The 20,568-nt window shown below is 45.0% G+C and overlaps 1 protein-coding gene across 3 annotated transcripts; it reads left to right on the forward strand.

The window, feature by feature from the left end:
• The first annotated feature begins 1,046 nt into the window (after nt 1–1,046).
• PIGV (phosphatidylinositol glycan anchor biosynthesis class V) lies at nt 1,047–12,394 on the forward strand. Of its 3 annotated transcripts, XR_012642407.1 has the most exons (5): nt 1,047–1,121; nt 6,752–6,914; nt 8,651–9,817; nt 11,332–11,438; nt 11,700–11,836. XR_012642407.1 is itself a non-coding variant. In XM_074976135.1 (4 exons), the coding sequence occupies exons 2-4, from the start codon at nt 6,828–6,830 to the stop codon at nt 12,009–12,011; spliced, it is 1,566 nt and encodes a 521-aa protein (XP_074832236.1). In that variant the 5' UTR covers nt 1,047–1,121; nt 6,752–6,827; the 3' UTR covers nt 12,012–12,394. The 3 variants fall into 3 exon arrangements, 2 of the variants coding, with proteins under 2 accessions (XP_074832236.1, XP_074832237.1); XM_074976135.1 differs by lacking the exon at nt 11,332–11,438 and having other exon boundaries at nt 11,700–12,394; XM_074976136.1 differs by lacking the exons at nt 8,651–9,817; nt 11,332–11,438 and having other exon boundaries at nt 11,700–12,391.
• Nucleotides 12,395–20,568: the final 8,174 nt, after the last annotated feature.

Consider the following 20,568-nt stretch of genomic DNA (forward strand, 5'->3'; position numbering starts at 1 on the left):
GGTGTGGTAGTGGACATTTGCCCTGCCAGGCATTTTTAGCCAACCTAAATTGTAAATAATTGTGACATGCTGTTCAGCTATGCGTTGGAAAAAATCTTGCAGGGGCTTGTCTCATTCCTCTTCTAGGGTGTTTTTTTTTGGCGGGGGGGGGGGCGAGGGAGAACTGTCAGATAGACAACTTGTGCATAACCTGTCTCTGGAGCAGTAGTGATTAGAAGGAATAAAATTAGGTGGAACTAGAAAATGCATTGCCTCCTGCTGTGATAACATATCCGACAATGACTTTTCTAGACTTTCAGCTGCCTGCACTATTCCCTACGCCTCCTGGGGGCCTAGGGACAGAGAACTGTTTCCTATTTAAGAGTCTGTTAAGGAGCAGGGAGCTGAGTTTACCGTCAAAGGGGGCCGCTTTCCCCGGCCCACTGTGGGTAAAACTGCACCCAGTCGGCAGGGAAGCGATGAGCTCCATTGCACGGCTCTGCCGGGGGCGCAGCGGAGCTGCTCTGGTGCAACAGGTGAGTGACGTTGACCCAGCACGGGGGCGTGCAAAGGGGGCGGTCGGGCTCATCCTGCCTTGTGCTTGGCACCGTCCCCTCGTTTCCCTCCCCCCCGCCCAAAAAAAAGCGCAGGCGCGGCCCGAGCGCGGCGCCCTATTGCTCTGCCACGTGGGTGGAAAGTCGGGCTGAGGACAAAGCTTGTTGGGACCTCGCCAGGTTTCACCTGCGGCTCGTTCTTACCCCAGCCCCCCGCACCCGGTTGGGTCCAGGGCCGCGCTCCCTCCCCCCGGGGCTCTGCGCTGTTGGGGAGACAGGAGCGCCCCTGTAGTCCCCACCCCCCGCGTTATGGGCTGCTGCGCCGGCCTGCAGGGTCACCGGGGCCGGGAAGGTGGGGCAGCCGCGTGCGCTCTGGGAGGTGGGAGGGGCCACCCGCCCTTAGCAAAGACGGCATCTTCCTGGCCCGCCCATCCCTCACGCACGGGCGCCGCCTTCACTGATTACTACAGCGCAGGCGCAGGGAGGTGAATGCCTCCGGAAGTGCTTGCTGCGAGGCGGAAGTGTGGGGGCGGTAGCTTGGTAACGGCGGGATGGAGCCGGAGCGGGAGCCCCGCGCTGAGTGCTCAGGTGGGGGAGGGGCCGGGGCTCTGCAGCGCCTTACAGCGCGGGGCGGGGCGGGGCGGGGCGGGGGGCACTTCCTGAATCCTCCCCCTGGCGCCATGGGGACGTTCCCGCTGGGCCCGTCCCAACCTCCCGCCCCCAGGGACTCGCCCTGGACTCGGCCCCTTCCCACCAAGAACCCCCAACCCCCGCCCCATAGGGACTCACTCTGTGTCCCCTTCCCACCCAGAGCCTCCCCCAACCCCCGTGGGACAGGCCTAGTGCCCCTCCCTCGCCAGGAGCCCCAGGGCCGCCCCACCAAGAACTCCCCACCCCGCCCCAGATGTACTCACCCTGTGTCCCCGCTCCAAGAACCTCCAAGTCCCCACCCCAGAGGTACTTTCCCCTGCTCCCCCCCGCTAAGAAGTCCCTTACCCCCATCCCAGAGGGACACGCTCTGTGCTCCCTCCCACCCACACCAAGAACCCACCAGACCCGGTCCCCGAGAGACTTGGCTCGTGGTCTGGCCCATCCCTTTCCAGAGCCCCATTGCCCCTGCCCCCAATTTACTGCTTGTCCTGTACCAACCGCTCTCCCTTAATTGGAGACCCCTTGCAGTCTCCAGATCTTGTTCTCCATCCTATCTCTGAGTTTGCAGTGGGAGGAGAGAGCCCTGTAGGGACTTTCCCACCCTGGGACTTTCCCAACCTTGAGATCCTTCACACTCGCACATCCTGCCTGATGCCTTTGCAATAGGAATGTGCTGGCTGGACACTTCACAATCTGTTTAAAATTGTTCTTCCAAACAAGTGGGCCTGGAGTCTGGGAAAGCGGCTCCAATAAAACTTAGTGTGGGGTCTGTGGGGGAGGGGTGAGAAGAACTAAGAGCAGCATCCAGGCTTCAGAACTGCTGCAACTCCGCACTTTTTGGAATGCCCTTTCCTTCCAGGATGAAGTGCTTCGTGTTGTGTATTCTCCTCTGAGACTGGCCATATGTGGGATTTTCGTCATTTCAGCTAACATGACTGTAAATTCTGGTAGAGCTGGGGGGAGGATTGTTTGTAATCCAAGGTTGCTGCCTGAATGCCACTCACAACAAACGTTTTTTGTGAAGCATCTACAGAATGTTTTCAGCCTTCTCAATTAATGTTTTTAAAAGTTCAAACTCAAAAATGGTTTGCTGGATTGATTTTTGTTTTTGGGCTTTTTCTGTTTGAAATCTTGTCATTCTGATGGAGTGAAATAGATGGAAATTAGTTCTCTGATTGCTCCACCTTCTCAGTCCTGTGAGGAATGGATGCCTGGAGCGTTCTGTAGCTGCACGGAAATCTGACAAAGAAAGTGAAAAGTCGTGGGAAATGGTGTCCAATAGGAACTCATCTCAGGCTGAAGGTCATCTAGAAGCACATATAGAAATGAGTACTAGGGGCTTCCCGCTAAGCATTCAGAAGTCAGGTTCAGACCCTGAGATTAATATATTTTAAAAATCTCGTGGCACTGGTTGAGTGTTATGATTTTTTTTTTAAACTCGGGATTAGGAGCCTTCAAATCGACCCTTTCAAAAGGGGTCAGTTTATTTAAAAAAAATTCAATTAAAAGATTAAATCTCCCTGCCTAAACACATCATCTGAGTAAATCATGAGATACCGAAGAGTGCTCTAGTCAACAGTTCTGCTAGGAAGACTTGTTACAACAGAAATGAATATATTTAATGGAAACGCTTTGACATGGCCTGTTTTGGGGTTGAAGCACTCCTGTGTCTATAGTGCTGCTTGCACTCTGTAGCGTTTAATATTAATCCATTACTAAACACACAAGCTATTTAAGTAATTGTCTACCAACCTTGAAAATGTTCCTATTCAGGACGTCCACAGTGATCTAACCTCTGCTGGAGGGTTTATCTCTCAAATGAGGAGGAATAATTGTTTTAATTTTTACCATTTTAATTTAAACGCCAGGTGCAAGCTTTGTCAGTTTCAGCCATCTGAAAGAAACAGCAAAATAATGTTTTGAGTCCACAAACAAAAATAAGAGTTATTTAGTTTGATACAAATTATTTTTGTAAAGTGATTTTTGGAGTATAGCTACATCTCATTGGCTACATCTACACTACAGTAATCTTTTGAAAGAAGTTCTTCCAGAAGATCTGTTCTGAAAAAACATTTTGAACGAGCACATCCACACACAAAAAAGTGGATTGAAAGGTCGATCTGCTCTTTCAATAGTGTCTACACAGCCTCTGCTCTTTCAAAAGATTGGGCCAGGGCTTCAAAAATCCAATGCTATGAGGATGTGCTCTTATGGAAAAAGGGCCTGCAAAATGTCTGTGTGCTTTTTTTTGAAAGAAGCTTTCAAAGGAAAGTGCTCTTCCTGAGCTGGGAGCAGAACAGGGCTTCCAGAAGAAAAGCCACATTGTTTCGATTTCATATCAAATGAGTGCGTTTTGTGCAAAGATGCTTCATGTGTTCTTTTGAAAAAGGGACAGATTTTCCGAAAGAACTTGATGGTGTAGACCCAGCCTTATTGTGATTGGGATTGCCAGAAAAACTTGAAAAATGTATGCTAGAAAAGGACACACCAGTGTGTGCAAAATTAATTGGACCATTTTCAGACTTGCTATAAGCAGGTGCAGCTCTGAATTCAGTGAATTTATACCTACTAAAACAACTCTGTTTATGGTCTAGTGCGCCAGTTCTTTCAAATTCAGGGACATCATCATATTCACTTTTCACCCAGTGCATAAATTTTGCACAAATAAGCTTTTAGAGGGACAAAATTATATTTTTTTAAAACAAGTACTGTATTTGAAAGGAAAATATTTGTAAAGAAATACAGGACAGTGGTTGGAACCAAATGTTTTACTCTTGTGCCTGAAGACCAGAAAGTGAAGCTGATTAAAGACAAATGTGAAAGTGATTAAGCTCTCTGTTATCCAAGCTAGTATAAATGCAAGCAGTAAGCAGTGTAAATGGTGAAAAGTGAATTGGATTTCTGCAATTTTTACTCATCTACAATGTTGGTGAGAAAAACATTCTTGTACGTACATTTTTAATTTTGTACCCTTTAATCTGAAGTAAGATTGCAAAAATACTGAGATGCCTTAATCATTGTTTATAAGTGTTTTCAGTATGTATGCTGAAATGGGCTTGCTATTAGGAATCCTATAATTTTATCAGAATCTTATTACCATACCGTATGGAGGAAGGAAGTTAAGAGTGTACTGCCCCATGGTGGTGGACAGTTAACACTACAGATTTTTACAGACCTTTCGTAATTCCCTTTAAGTTACCCGATGATTTATCTAACATCTCTTTTATTGAGATTCATACCCTTATTGATAGCATAATTAATGGGGTGATGCAAAGGGAATTCCTGTCCAAAACCAAGAACTGGTTTAAAATACTTAACATTGATAGAAATCCACCTTTAATTTTGCGTAAGTTTTGACTTTTCCACCATAAAGATTTTTTTTTTTAAACTCACATTTTCTTGTGCCTTTTCTATCCACCTTGGTGTTTTTGTGATCCTGTGGGCAATGCTTGTGTAAAGACATCCAGACCCATGCAGCAGTTTGTTCTCTTGTAATATGGTGGTTGTAGATTGCAGTTTTTTCTGGGGTTTCCCGCCTTCTGATAGAGGGTGTACTGTGTTCTTACAGGTACAGGCTTTTTTACGGAGTGATTTGAACCTTTTTGCTGAATTCACTTTAGGATTTTTTAAATATCCAAAGTGATGGGCATTTTTTGTCACTGATATTTTATTTGTTTTAATAGGATTTACAGCTGTGAATGCAAAATTGTATAACTGGGCTGAAGTCTCCCTCCAGAATAAATTATAACTTCGTGGGTCAGTAGGGTATCCCCCATGTTAATTATTTTGCTGCTCTAAATGTTTGGGAGGCACAGGGTCGTATGAGCAAAACCAAAAGTTGAGTGTGTGAGAAAACAGGAAGCAAGGGCTAATGGGTAAAGCCTAGAAGTGGGATTCAGCAGATTTGGATTCTTTTCTGGCTTTTGCCACAAGCCAGCTCAGTGTCCTTGGGTGATTCCCTTTACCTCTGTTTCTTTGTTTTGCCCACTTATTTACTTGTTCCCATAATATAAGAACTAGAGGACACCAAGTGAAATTAATGGGTAGCAGGTTCAAAACTAATAAAAGAAAGTTTTTCTTCACACAGTGCACAGTCAACCTGTGGAACTCCTTACCAGAGGATGCTGTGAAGGCCAGGACTCTAACAGAGTTTAAAAAAGAGCTCAATAAATGTTTGGAGGTTAGGTCCAAAGATGGCTATTAGCAAGGGGTAAGGTATGGTGCCGAGCCTTTTGTCGAAGGCGGGAGATGGATGGCAGGAGACAAATTGCTTGATCATTGTCTTTGGTTCACCTCCTCTGGGGCACCAGGCATTGGCTACTGTCGGCAGACAGGATACTGGGCTAGATGACCTTTGGCCTGACCCAGTATAGCTGTTCTTATGTGAAATGAAGATTATGCCACTTTATGTCACAGGTGTTTTTGGAGCCTAATTCATGGAATTTTGGAAGGTGTTTTGAATTCTTCATGTGAATTATAGAAAACTGAATCAATACAATGAATGAGTGGAGATAAGGGTGTGACCTTCGAGGCAACCTGGCATCTACCATTCTTGAAGTGAGAAAGCATTAAGAGTTATGAGGGCCAAGGAAAAACTGATCCTAAAACCCCCTAGAGAACGTCTAGAGGTTGCATAGTTGCCTTCTATGCCCATGGACCTGTTCTGATTATATCTGCTCTGGAAGTGTCACTCCAGATGTTAAAGTGACATAAATCCCCCACTTAAGGTCTGAGGAGTAGTGCTCTTCATATGTCATTTCTTAAATCGGTCAGATGCCTTGACTCTGGTGAGCAGGGACTTTGGCCAGAGCATTAAAAGAGCAGCAAGGTAGCAGAGTTCTGTAACTGTTGTTTCAAGACAATGATTTCTTTGTTCTGTGGAGGACTTAAATGGTAATTGTGAGACACTGTGAGGGTTCTACCCTATTTTCTGCTTCACCAGAACAAATACAGGATGGAGAGCATTCCCATGTCACCATTTTTTCTCCCCTCCTGTTCTGGAAGCACCCCTTCAAAGAGAGAGGATGAGTCATTCTCCATGGCCCATTCAGGCATTAATTCAGCAACAGGACTTAAGCAGAGACTTAGTTGTACGCATGTACTTAAGTCCATCCCTGTTCAGCAAAGCAGGTGTTTAGGGCCCATTGGGTCAGAAGCATGTGCTTAAATGCTTTGCTGAAATGGGCTTGAATGGTTGGTTTGTTTGTGGAGACAGCCAGCAAGGGTGAGCAGCAGTGGTAATGGTGGTTTTTGATAGGTGTACTTGTCCATTGAGCACTGGAGAAAGAATATGGGTTGTAACCTCCCTCCATCTCCAGTTATTCAGGTTTCAGAGGTTCTCAAAGTTAATTTTTGTTGATACACTGTATCCTGGTGCAGTCAGACAAGGAGGTTCTGCAGTCATGCCAGAACTGTGATCTTTTTCCAGAAGAAATGTTCTTGTTCAATTTTACAGCCTGAGGCTCATGAAGAAAGCAGTGTTGGCCAGTAAATAAAGATCTGTAATTTACAAACATGGCTGAAGTTTGACATACCTCTCTGCATGCTGAACTTTGTGTTTAATTCAGGTTTCGAAAGCTGGAGAGAAAATTTCCACTGTGGAAAGCAGCAGTATAACCCACTGAGGCAACTGTCAAGGTCATAATGAAACTCATGAATAGAAGAGACCCCTATGTTCTACAAGTCATCCAGTTTGCAGTGTGTTGCAGAGCCCTGACACTTGTGCTCCAGGCAAGTCTCTTGTTAATGAGCAGAAGACATTGTAACAAATGTAATATGCTATACCAGAGGTACCTCTGCTGTGGGGTGTATTGGGAGCTATCATGATTGTAATGGGACTTCTCATGCAGAGCAGCATTTGGGAGTCATGTTGCTGTCAAACAGAAGTTTGACACAGTTAATTTATTTTTAAATTAACACTTTTTTGCAAATTCATTGCTGTTACTAGGTGCTGGATTGACCATTCTGTAAACTGAAGTCTCCTCTTTATCCACAAAACAGATACATCAGTGCTCCCACACAAACAGTTCCCCCATCTCAACCCTTGCAGTGCCGTCTCTAGACATGAGAACCTCTCAGTGCTCGTGGCTTTTTCTCTCCTAAGTGTGTCTGCTGAGACTATCAACAAGAAACGCAGCTGTTCTGGCTTTTGTGAAGTGAAACTAGTCCAACTGTGAAAAAGACTGAGCACTACCAAACAGCCCACAGATAGTAACAACTTTTGGTCTCTACTGGCTTGGGTTGGATTTGAGCAGGCCATAGCTGACAAGCAGTCTCCCAAGCCAGCCAGTTTCCTGCCGATGTGGGTTTCACTGTAGAGCATGAGCATTTATTTTTTTGACTAGTTTGTTCAATGGAGCCCTTCCTTTTCTGATCTCTTTCCCCTGTCAGTGCCAGCACTGACGATTCTACAAGAGACACCTCTAATTCCATGTTTTAAGCCATGTGACTGCTCAGTCAACTGCATAACTTTCATGTGGCTGAGTATTAGAGTGCTTTAAAATTCAGACCTTAACATCTTGAGCTTTCTGTTTTCCACTCTTCTTTTGAAACATGGTGAATGCCGCAAACTCACAAAGGAAGTGCTTTGTTGGGAGTTCCGTTCACTTTTCTTTTTGGAAGGTCCAGGGACACTTTTGTTGATTCCTGCAGCAGCATGCTAAGCAGCAGAGATAACGGGAATGGGATCTAGTGTTTGGAAGGGGTCTGGGCACTATATTAACTCTCTGTGAGACATAGGTAAGACATCACCTCCCCCATCTGTGCTTGTTTAAAAAAAAATCTGTCTCACAAGGATGGGAGCAGTGTTGTGAAACAATAATTGTAAAGCAGTTGGAGAGGTTTAGGTGGAAGTTGCTATAAAAGTACATGCACGATACATACAGTGTTAGAGGTGTTCTCCTACAGGAGTGAGTAAAAAGTGCTTCATAGCTAGCTACAGAGTCACAACCGAAGCAGAAAGAAAAGGCCTACTAGTTATGCTCCATTTCCTACCTCTTGCATCACAGAGGTTAATGCAGGATTTGGATTTTTCTCAGCAGATTTTTCAGAGCACTATCTGATCCAGATTTGAGTGTTCCATATGATTTGAGAGTCTATGGTGTAGTCTTACAGGTCTCACCACCTGGAAGCTTTTCCTTATACTCAAGGTTTGAGCACTAACAAAAAAAAATATTTTAACCCAGAAATTAACCAACATTTGCTAACTTGGGCTAAAAGAGCAGTGAAGACGTGGTTACTCTGCGTCTTGACCTACAGCCCACGGGGAGCCTGGCCTGGAACTTGAGCCGCTAACCCGAGTTAAGAACACACCTGCTCTTCTTAGCTCCCAGTTATGCTTCCTTCCTGGAGTTTCCCCACTTTGAATCTGTGGAGGTTTCCTCCTGCTTGGGACTCCCATTGAGTGTCTTCAGTGCTGGAAAGATAGGCTGCTTAATTAGTTTCAGTTCTCTCCTTCTCTCTTCCAGGCCATCTTTAACTTCTTGATCCCAGATCATGCAGCAGATGCCTTCTCTCCACCCCGCCTGGCAAAGCCCAGCCTCTGGGACCAGTGGTTGGAATGGCTGCTGGGAGGCTTGTCACGCTGGGATGCAGAGCACTTCCTGTTCATAGCTGAGCATGGTTATCTGTACGAGCACAACTTCGCCTTCTTCCCAGTGTACCCACTCAGTGTGCGAGTGGTGGCAGAGGTCACGATGTGGCCCCTGCAAGGGCTGCTGTGCTTACGGAGCCGCCTGCTCCTGTCGGCAGTGCTTTTGAATGCTGTTTTCTCTGTCCTGGCAGCTGCTGTCCTCTATGACCTAGGGGGTGTGGTGCTGCAGAGTCGCCGCATGGCCTTTTTCTCTGCTGCCCTCTTCTGCCTTACCCCTGCCAACGTGTTCATGACGGCTGCTTACTCAGAAAGCATGTTTGCCTTCCTTGTGTTCGCTGCCACGCTGCAGCTGGAGAAGGGGCGGAGCTGGGCCAGTGGACTGCTCTTCTCCCTTGCTGCTGGTGTGCGCTCCAATGGGGTGGTCAATGCTGGCTTCCTCATCTATTCCCAGAGCAAAGACCTGGCCTTCCAACTCCAGGCAGGGCCTGTAATGAAGCTGCCTCATGTCTGGAGACAACTCCTGCGCTTTGCAGCTTCCGTGTTTCTGTTGTCGTCTGGGGTCTTTTTCCCTTTTGCTTTGTTTCAGTTTTATGCCTACTTGAGATTCTGCAGTCCTGAGGCCAGCTCTGAACATGCTGTTCCCAGGCCACTCTTGCAGCTGGCTGCGGATAAAGGGTATCGTCTAGCAGCCATGAACGGGGTGAAACCTGCATGGTGCTTCCAGGAGCTCCCCTTGGCCTATTCTTACATTCAAGATGTTTACTGGAATGTGGGCTTTCTAAGGTACTTTGAGCCTAAACAGATACCCAACTTCCTTCTAGCTGCACCAGTTACTGTGCTGGGCTCTTGGGCTACCTGGTTTTACCTCACTGCAAATCCCCAGTACTGCTTAATGCTTGGCCTAGTGAGAAGAAAGAACAAAGGCGGGAAAGGAAAGGACACTGATAAGCCAGAGGATGGATTTCGCAGCTCCAGTGTCTTTGTTTACGTGGTCCATGCCACAGCTCTTCTGGCCTTTGGAATCCTCTGCATGCATGTGCAGGTGAGACATTTGCAGCAGCTGATGGCAGTGATCTCTTCAAAGGAATGTGATGCTGGGATGAGGGGGTAAATTGGCAGCCGTGGAGCCTGAAGTTATCTCACCACAGAATGAGGTTGAGGTAGAGCAAGCTTCTCTCTCAGCACATCTCCTCCGGGTCTCTAGGAACTATCTCCATATCCGAGGTGACTGGTTCAGTTTCTCTGGACCATTAGGTGTTGTATGATGGGGACAGTTGTCCTCTAGCATCTACTAGCTTGTTCACTTTGTCCAATTCTAATGGGTGGTATTTCTAACCTGCTTATCAACAGAGCAGCCAAGTGATGCTAACCAGTTGTCAAAGGGTAAAGACTTTTTGGCCCACTACCTCCTTGAGCTGGATTTGTACTGCAAGTGATCTGCAAGTGAAAGGCTCTGTAACCTCGTACCAGTCTCTAGAAGTATTTCAGGACCACCTAATACATATGTAGTAGAAGTAAAAAGCTGACAATTCCAAAACTCCCAGATGGAGGTCATGAAGCATTAATACTCAAGTGGAAGAGGTCTTGACTGTCTCTCTTCCCTGCCTCGCAGTGACTGAGCAGGACTCCTCCTTCCGAATCTGTCCCATATCACTTGGAATCCGATTAAATAACCTTTCCAGTCTCTGACACTGCCGTGGCAGGTCCCCAGCAGACGTGTGGATGTAAATGTTCATGTGTGTTGAGCAGGCGGGGATTAGTGGAAAAAGGGGAGGCATAGTGGTTGAACTAGCTGATTGGAAGCCTTTTGGCTATACAGTTGTAAGAACTGGTCACAGGTAGACCTAAAGATGGGTCTATAGTTATCCTGTGAGAATGCGGACATGGAGATGCTGTGGTAAGGCCTGAAGCTGAATGTCACTATTTTATTGCGGGTGGGAGGGACAGCTCAGTGGTTTGAACATTGGCCTGCTAAAGTTGTGAGTTCAATCCTTGAGGAGGGCATTTAGCGATTGGGGGCAAGAGGGCAGGGGACCTCCTGAGGTCCCTTCCAGTTCTAGGAGATGTGTATCTCCAATTAATTTGGTGGAGAATGGCTCTGAATTTCTCGACACTCAGTAAGTCTGTCCTACCAAATACTGTAGACCCTTCAAGGTTTGGGAGAGTTACAGGATGTACATGCTAGAGAGGATGCCTTTGTCATTCCCAGGAGACACTGAATGGCAGCCAGTTTAGCACATTGGAGTCCTTGTCACTTTCTAGAAGTTGTGTGCAGTGTACTTGTAGCCATGTGGTCCCAGGATATTAGTGAGGTGAGGTAATATATTGCACTAACTTTTTTCCAGAAGAGCAAAGGGAGTTTGTTTTAGGCCATTGTTTCCCCTCCACATGCTGTTCTGCCGAATGCTGTGTACCAGCTGGCAGCTGTTATCCTTCGCAGAGATGGTTGTGGTTTAGTGATGCCTCATGCATAGCATTTGTAAAGTGCTTTGAGATCCTTCTGGATGGAAGGCTCTTCGTAGATGTAAAATAGTAGTCTTCTTTTTTGGAGTCTAGATCTCTCATTTTGCTTGCTGAAGACAGCAAGATTCAAGTCTTCAACGTAGATCTGTTTGGGAACAGAGCCCTGAAGGGATTATGGACCAGATTTCTGCATGACTGTGGCAAGTAAACTGTTGCAGTGTTTATCTGTCACCGGGAGGTTAGTTTGCTGCTTTCAGACATCTTTTATAAATATAACCTGGACTTGACAGCCATTTTTTTCGTATGAATTTTTAATAAATTCTACCACAGTACGTGGGGTTATTTTTCACTGCAGTTTGTCAATAGTCTGGTGCGGATTGTACCTTTCATTCCTCAGATTTAGGGTTACTTAGAGTTGCAGGCATGTAGTTAATATGCTTTTTTTCCCCCCTTGTTTTCAGGTTACAACCAGGTTCCTAGGGTCTTCTAGCCCAGTCTTGTACTGGTTCTGTGCTCATCTGCTCTTGCAATATGAACCTTTGTTGTGGAAAGAAGGAGCTGCCATCCAGACTGAAGCATCCCTCTCTGAGAAGCCCACTGTAGACAGCTCTGTTCCTGGATTTTTCAGAAAAGGAATTTCTGAAAACCCCATCCTGAAATTATTGCTGAACTGGAGAATAAGTTCCCCTCTCACCAAATGCATTCTGGGATACTTCCTGTCCTACTGGCTGCTGGGACTGATCCTACATTGCAACTTCCTGCCTTGGACTTAACATTTGACAATATGTGTTTGTGATGGACCAGCTAATGAGAAGAGAATCTTGGCTCAGAATATAAACTCTTTTCTAAACTTGACATAAGTGAGCTGATGCTCCTGTCTGTGTTTTTTTTAAGTTCCAAAGGTGTACAGACCCCCCAGTATGTGTGTGTGACTCGGTGTTCTTACAGCTGTAAATCTCATCTTTCCTCCTTCCTTTGTTATGACTGGTTGTATGACGCTATAATCTAACCTGTAAACTCTTTGGGTTGAGGTTATCATTTTATTTTTATGCCTTCTGTGAAGCACTTTACCAGAATTGTCCACTGAAATTAGTTCTAGGTCTGACACAGAGATAGCCGTGTTAGTCTGTATTCTATAAAACAAAAAAGCAGTCATGTAGCACTTTAAAGACTAACAAAATACTTTATTAGGTGAAGAGCTTTCGTGGGACAGACCCACTTCTTCAGATCATAGCCTTTCCAGAACAGACTCCATATATAAAGCACAGAGCTCCAAAAATTGTTATCAAGGTTGACAAATCAGAAAAATGGCTATCAACACTGGCAGATCACAAGAGCAGAGGAATAGTTGGTGGGGGTGAGGGGGAGGTGTTGTGGTGTGGGGAAGTTAAGAGTTACATCAAAGGATGTAAAAGAGCCCTTATAATGGGTCAGATAATTGCTGTCCCTGGTCAAAGCACGTGTTAACGTGTTGAATTTGAATATGAATGTTAATTCTGAGCATTTCCTGTGTAGATTGTTGGTAAAGTCCCTTTTCAGTAGAACATAAAGGCTACATCTACACTAGCCAAAAACTTAATGGAGTGGGCTGTTCTGTTAAAGACCTGAAAGTATATGTTCTACTGAAAAGGGACTTCACCAACCATCTTCAGAGAATGCTCAGAACTAACATTCATGTTCAAATTCAACACATTAACGTGGTTTGAACAGGGACAGCAATTATCTGTCCCTGTCCCCAGTTACCAGCAATTGGACCGCTGACCTACTATAAGGACTCTTTTATGTACTTTGATGTTTTATCTAACTCTTTAACTTCCCCACACCACAATGCCCCTCGCCCACCGAGCATCCCTCTGCTCTTGTGATTTGCCAGTGTTGATAACCATTTTTGTCATTTGTCAACCTTGATAATTTTTGGACCTCTGTCCTTTATATATAGAGTCTGTTCTGGTAACGCTATGATCTGAAGAAATGGGTCTGTCCATGAAAGCTCATCGCCTAATAAATTATTTTGTTAGTCTTTAAAGTGCTACATTACTTCTTTTTGCTTTGTTTAAATTTAAGTAGATTATAGTTGATGGGAGCTGGAGAAACTCAATGAAGCATTCTCTAGCTTATAGTGAGAATTCTTCCTAATGAGCTCTTCTTTCTGCAGGAGCACCTGGGCAAGCCCTTTCTGCATCATAGAGAATGAGTGGAGTCACAAAAGAGTTGGCTGGAGAGGTCCCTAGGGAAGGTTGATACTCATTGACTAAACTAGAGCGCTACAACTCAAAGGCTCTCAAGAGTCAGTGAGATAGAGCCTGCAGCTTGGCGAGTTCTGTCATGGGGAGTTGGACATAGAGGGAAGGAAATTAATGTTCCTGGCTACATTTACACTAGCCCCAAACTTCGAAATGGCCACGCAAATGGCCATTTTGAAGTTTGAGGCTAGTGTAGACACGGCCCCTATCTACTTCCTTACACATTAGGGGAGTGTTTGCCCTTTGGTTAGAGCAGGGCAGAGTGACTCTGACCTGATTTCTATTTAAAGTTCTGCTGCTGACTTACTGTATTGTGGAGAAAGTCACTTCCTCTTTATGCCCTGATTTTACTGTGTCTTAAAATGAAGACAGTGCTGCTTCCTGCTCTCATTGTGACGCTTAATTCATGAATGTGTGAAGCTCTTTGAGATATTTAAAAAGAAAGCACAAAGAAGGATAAAGCACTACAGGTTGAACCTCTCTCATGTGGCAATATCTGTAATCTGCCATGATTTTAGTTGGCCACAACCATGATAAGTGGTCATCAGGCTAAGTTTCCCCTAGTCCCATAAAGTTTTGTTTACAGCCACCAGTCCTGGCTCTCAGTGTTCTTTGCTATTATTTAGCTGTAATTTGCTCCTAAATGACTTCTAAGAGCCCTGTAAGCAGTAAAGGTGTTCGTAATGCTGCTAGTCAATACTGATCTCCTGTGATTTGGCAAATTCATCTGGCACTGGTCACGTCCCAAGGGTGCCAGATAAGAGAGGTTCAATCTGTACTGGTTTTAGCTAATTCTGTTTTAAGCTAATTGTAAATGTGATAGGCTCCAGCTATCCAAGCTTCTGACTAGATGAAAACTTTGGGGACACATCTACACAGAAAGCCATGGCAGTGAGTCTCAGGGCCTGGCTGTAGAGCAGTGGGTCCCAAACTTTTCGGCATCATGATCCCTTTTGGTTTTTGAGAAACCCTCACGCCCCCCCACCCCCTTTACCATCATCCAATCCCCCTTTTAACAAAAAATCCAATTCATAATTTAAAATAAACACAAACTTGATATAAAAATGTTATTTAAAATTAAAAATAAGAACAAATAGTTTTTCTTGTGCCTGGTGCTGCCAGAGCTGCCCATGCTAGCCACCCACCCGACTCAGACCTGCACTGCCAGAGCCACCTACCCAAGCCCCTCATGGCCAGGGCCAGCCATCTGCCTGCCCATCAGCAGGCCAGCCACCTGCCCAAGGCCCACGCTGCCTGGGCCCGCTGACCGCCCGCCAGCCTGAGCTGCCCCCAAGCCCGACAGTACCAGGGCTGGTCGGCCAGCTGCTAGCCCAAGCCACCTGAGTCCCACACTGCCAGGGCCAGCTGCCCACCCACCAGCCTGAGCCCTGCAATGCCATGGCCAGCTGCCCAAGTCCCATAAGTCCTGCAAGCTTACCAGCTGCCTGAGCCCTGCAAACCCCGTGAGCCACCCACCCGAGCCCCGCCTCTCCCCCACAGCCAGCCACTGCCAACCCCCAATTCTTACCCCATCCTGCTTACCTGAGCCAAGCACCCCAGCCCCCCCATCTGACATCCTCCTCCTCCCCACCTCAACCCACACTCATTCACCTTTGCACGTGGGCCTTCACCAGTTGTCCACTTTTTATAGCGGCTGCACCAGGTCACCCATGTAAAATGGCAGGGGCTGAGAGCCAGAAGCAAAGACTGACTCTTTCTTTAGGTGGGGGGAAGTGATGAGGGGCTGGGTTGCCTTGCACCCCCCTGGAATTTCTGCACACCCCCCATTGGGAAGCCATGCTGTAGAGAGACAGGGCTCGTGCTTCAGTGCTTTAAGTGCCTTCAGGGCCCAAGTTCCATCCTGAGCCTCAGTGTCTATTCAGCTGTTTGCCATGTGGATGCACTTTTGTCCCCTGAGACTTCTGGTTTTACAGTATATAAGTATACTACACATACATGGCCAGTTAGCGATTTAGAGTATTGTACGTTACACTAAGGATAAGGCTACACTGATCACAGCATCAACGGTGTGGAGATTAATCTTCTGGCATTCAGTGTGGCATGTCTGGTAGAGCTGCTCTAAACAGAATGCTGAGGGCATCCCTGTCGAACCTGGTACTCCATGCAGTTGCAAGGAGTAAGGGAAGTTGACAGTAGAGTTTCTTCTGTCACCCTTCCACTGTGGGGGATGGTGGAGGAGATTGACCTCTAAGGTACATCAACTCCAGTCACGCTCTTCTCGCAGCTGGAATTGCATATCTTTGATCAACTTTCTCCCCTAGTGTAGACCTGCCCTTATGCTCTCACATGTGGTTCGCAATCCTCCTTTGACAGTAGCTCTTTGAAGCTGGACACCTTGCTTCAAATCCTGCTTGCAACAGGCCATAACTGCCAGTTTGCAAGATTCCTCTAAGGTACTGCAGTTGTCGCCTCTCAACCTCACTTAAAGGAACTAAGAAGTAAGTATGCCTGCATTCTGGAACATACTTAACATCCCTCACGGGCTAATGTAGCAATCATGGTTGGCAATGAGACTTTTAAAAAACAAACATGCTTTGAAACCCTCCAGCTAATGGAAGAGGCTATAGTGAGATTTCCAAAACAGTCACAGGATCCTGCCTGCTGCCACAAAAGTCAATTGAATTCTGCAGAGATCTGTGCAAAGATCTGCTTGGGGAATTGGGTCCATGTTTTTGAGCCTATAGAAGACAATTGTGTCTTAAGTATTTAAGCTTTGCCTTCCCTACATGAAGATTTTGCTGACATCTGTAAATAGACCTTGCATCAGTAAATAAGAATAAAGATTAAGGCTGGTAGACTAAATTAAAAACTCCAAATAAATCAGAATAAACCTGAGCTAGACCTGTTGCAGTTTTAGGATCCCTCTGGTTGTCTGAAACAAACTGCCAGAAATAGCAACCACAATAACAGTAGAGATGTGACTCAAACTACCTGGCAGGAAATTGTTGGTTCAGCCTATGTTACTCCTGCTGCCTGGTGTACCAGAGAAGGCTGTATCCTCATGCACTTTAAATTAATTTCCAAGTGTTTCTTTTGCAGCATTATTCCCTGTAGCCATATTCCCTATAGCCGTTGCCATTGTTAAATTATCTAGGTCGCAGGATGTGTTTAGCAGGATGATCCTCCATTTCTTCTATACATCTCTGTCAAAGCCAGGACACTTTGAAATTTGGATCAGTTCAGCGATCAAAAGCGATTACAGTCTGACGTGACTTATATGTGAAAGACGTGGCAGCTCAGTCTGTTTCCAAGTTGAGGTGTCATTAGAGCGGGTTTTAGAACAAACTGATAAATTATACAGTAATAAGTCATCAGGAACAGATGGTAGTCACCCAAGGGCAAAACTGGGAGGCAAGATCAAATCAATATCTTAGATGCCTATATACAAATGCAAGAAGTAGAGGTAAGCAGGAAGAACTGGAAATGCTAATAAATAAATACAACTATGACATTGTTGGCATTATGGAAACCTGGTGGGATAGTACACGATAGGAATGTTGGTATGGAAAGGTACAGCTTGCTCAGGAAGGATAGACAGGAAAAAGGGAGGACATGTTACCTTGTATATTAAAAATGTACACACTTGGACTGAGGTGGAGATGGACATAAGAAACAGGTGTGTTGAGAGCCTCTGGATTAAGCTAAAAGGGGTAAAAAACAATGGTGATGTCCTGCTAGGAGTCTACTACAGGCCACCTACCCAGATGGAAGAGGTGGATGAGGCTTTTTTTAAACAACTAACAAAATCATCCAGGGCCCAGGATTTGGTGGTGATGGGGGACTTCAACTATTCAGATGTATGTTGGGAAACTAACACAGCGACACACAGACTATCCAATAAGTTCTTGGACTGCATTGGAGACAACTTTTTATTTCAGAAGGTTGAAAAACCTACCGGGGGAAGCTGTCCTAGATTTGATTTTAATGAAAAGGGAGGAACTGATTGAGAATCTGAAAGTGGAAGGCAGCTTGGGTGAAAGTGATCATGAAATCATAGAGTTCACAATTTTAAGGAAGGGTAGGATGGAGAACAGCAAAATAGAGACGATGGATTTCAGGAAGGTGGATTTTGGTAAACTCAGAGCGCTGGTAGGTAAGGTCCTGTGGGAAGCAAGACTGAGGGGGAAAAACAACGGAGGAGAGTTGGCAGTTTATCAAAGGGACGTTATTAAGGGCCCAAAAGCAAGCTATTCATCTGCGTAGGAAAGATAGAAAATACGGCAAAAGACTGCCTTGGCTTAACCAGGGTATCATGTGTGATCTCAAAATAAAAAAGGAATCATATAAAAAATGGAGACTAGGACAAATTATGAAGGATGAATATAGGCAAACAACACAGGAATGCAGGGGCAAGATTAGAAAGGCAAAGGCACAAAATGAGCTCAAATTAGCTACAGGTATAAAGGGAAGCAAGAAGGCTTTTTATAAATACATTAAAAGCGAGAGGAAGACCAAGGATAGGGTAGGCCTGTTGCTCGGTGAGGAGGGAGAAACAGTAAGGGGAAGCTTGGAAATGGCAGAGATGATTAAGATTTCCTTGTTTCGGTCTTCACTGAGAAGTCTGAGGAAGGAATGCCTGACATAGGGAATGCTAGTGGGAAAGGGGTAGGGTTAGAAGATAAAATAAAAAAAAAAAAACTTAAAAATCACTTAGGAAAGTTAGATGTCTGCAAGTCACCAGGGCCTGATGAAATGCATCCCAGGATACCCAAGGAGCTGATGGAGGAGGTATCTGAACCATTAGCTATCATCTTTGGAAAATCATGGGAGACAGGAGAGATTCCAGAAGACTAGAAAAAGGCAAATATAGCGCCCATCTATAAAAAGGGGAATAAGAACAATGCAGGAAACTACAGACCATCAGTTTAACTTATGTGCCAGGAAAGAAAATGGAATGAGTAATTAAGGAAATCATCTGCAAACACTTGGAAGGTGGTAAACTGATAGGGAACAGCCAGCATAGATTTGCAAAGAACAAATCATGTCAAACCAATCTGATAGCTTTCTCTGATAGGATAATGAGCCTTGTGGGTAAGGGAAAAGCAGTGGATGTGGTATACCTAAATCTTAGGAAGGCATTTGATGCAATCTCATATGATATTCATATCAATAAACTAGGCAAATACAACTAAGATGGGCCTACTATAAGGTGGGTGCAAAACTGGCTGGATAACCATACTCAGAGAGTAGTTATTAATGGTTCTCAATCCTGCTGGAAAGGTATAACAAGTGGGGTTCCACAGGGGTCTGTATTGGGAACGGTTCTGTTCAATATCTTCATCAACGATTTAGATATTGGCATAGACAGTACACTTATTAAGTTTGCAGATGATACCAAGCTAGGAGGGGTTGCAACTGCTTTGGAGGATAGGGTCAAAATGATCTGGACAAATTGGAGAAGTGGTCCGAAGTAAACGGGATGAAGTTTAAAAAAGACAAATGCAAAGTGTTCCACTTAGAAAGGAACAGTCAGTTTCACGCATACAGAATGGGAAGCTACTGTCTAGGAAGGAGTACGGCAGAAAGGGATCCAGGGGTTATAGTGGACTACAAGTTAAATATGAGTCAACAGTGTGATGCTGTTGCAAAAAAAGCAAATGTGATTCTGGGATGCATTAAGGTGTGTTGTGAACAAGACACGAGAAGTCATTCTTCCGCTCTGCTGTGCGCTGGTTAGGCCCCAGCTGGAGTATTGTGTCCAGTTCTGGGTGCCGCATTTCAAGAAGGATGTGGAGAAATTGGAAAGGGGCCAGAAAAGAGCAAGAAGAATGATCAAAGGTCTAGAGAACTTGACTTAGAAAGGCTGAAAGAATTGGGCTTGTTTAGTTTGGAAAAAATAAGATTAAGGGGGGGGACACCATAGCGGTTTTCAGGTATCCAAAAGGGTGTCATAAGGAGGAGGGAGAAAACTTCTTGTTCTTGGCCTCTGAGGATAGAACAAGAAGCAATGGGCTTAAACTGCAGCAAAGGAGGTTTAGTTTGGACATTAGGAAAAAGTTCCTAACTGTCAGGGTGGTCAAACACTAGAATATAAATTGCCTAGTGAGGTTGTGGAGTCTCCATCTGTGGAGATATTTAAGAACAGGTTAGATAAGTGTCTGTCAGGGATGGTCTAGACAGTAGTTGGTCCTGCCATGAGGGCAGGGGGCTGGACACGATGACCTCTCAGTGTCCCATCCAGTCCTGGCGTTCTATGATTCTAAGAATTCTGCAGGAACTCAAATGTGAAATTACAGAACTATTAACTTACATTTGTAACAATCATTTAAATCAGCTTCTTACCAAATGACTGGAGAATAGCTAATTTGATGCTAATTTTTAAAAAGGGCCCCTGAAGCAATCCTGGCAATTACAGACTGGTAAGTCTGACTTCAATGCCAGGCAAACTGTCAGACACATAGATGGATACAATTCGTTTTGTAAAGGGAAATCTTGCTTCACTGTTCTGCTAGAATTCTTTGAGGAAGTCAACAAGCATGTGGACAAAGGGGAGCCAGTGAATCTTAGTGTACTTAGATTTTCAGAAAGGTCTGTTACCAAAGGCTCTTAAACATAGTATACTTACGTGGGATAAGAGGTGGATCCAGTCATGGATTGGTAACTGGTTAAAAAATAGGAAACAAGGGGTTAAAATAAATTATCAGCTTTTATAATGGAGAAGGATAAATAGACATGTCCCCAGGGGTCTGCACTAGGACCAATACTATTCAAGATACTCATAAATGATCTGGAAAAAGATGGTAAACAGGTGGCAAAATTTTGCAGATAATATAAAACTGCTTAAGATAGTCTACTCAAGCAGACTACGAAGAGCTACAAAAAGGATCTTACAAAACTGGTTGACAGGGCAACAAAATGGCAAATGAAATTCAGTGTTTATAAATGCAAAGTAATGCACTTTGGAAAACATAATCCCAACTATACATATAAAATAATGGGATCTAAATGGGCTGTTACCTCTCAAGAAAGCGCTCTTGGAGTCGTGAATTAGTCATAGACTTACAGAATCACAGAGCTGGAAGGGACCTCAAGAGGTCAACAAGTCCAGCCCCCTGCCCCAAGCAGG

Source organism: Carettochelys insculpta, chromosome 24 (assembly GCF_033958435.1).
Source record: "Carettochelys insculpta isolate YL-2023 chromosome 24, ASM3395843v1, whole genome shotgun sequence".
In the NCBI taxonomy this organism is placed as follows: Eukaryota; Metazoa; Chordata; order Testudines; family Carettochelyidae; genus Carettochelys; species Carettochelys insculpta.

What these genes read in the sequence shown, in the direction of transcription:
- PIGV (XM_074976135.1), top strand. Translation starts at nt 6,828, where the DNA reads ATGAAACTCATGAATAGAAGAGACCCCTATGTTCTACAAGTCATCCAG. An exon ending in CCCTGACACTTGTGCTCCAG is followed by an intron (nt 6,915 to 8,650) that starts GCAAGTCTCTTG and finishes TCTCTCTTCCAG; the next exon opens with GCCATCTTTAACTTCTTGAT. An exon ending in TCCTCTGCATGCATGTGCAG is followed by an intron (nt 9,818 to 11,699) that starts GTGAGACATTTG and finishes CCTTGTTTTCAG; the next exon opens with GTTACAACCAGGTTCCTAGG.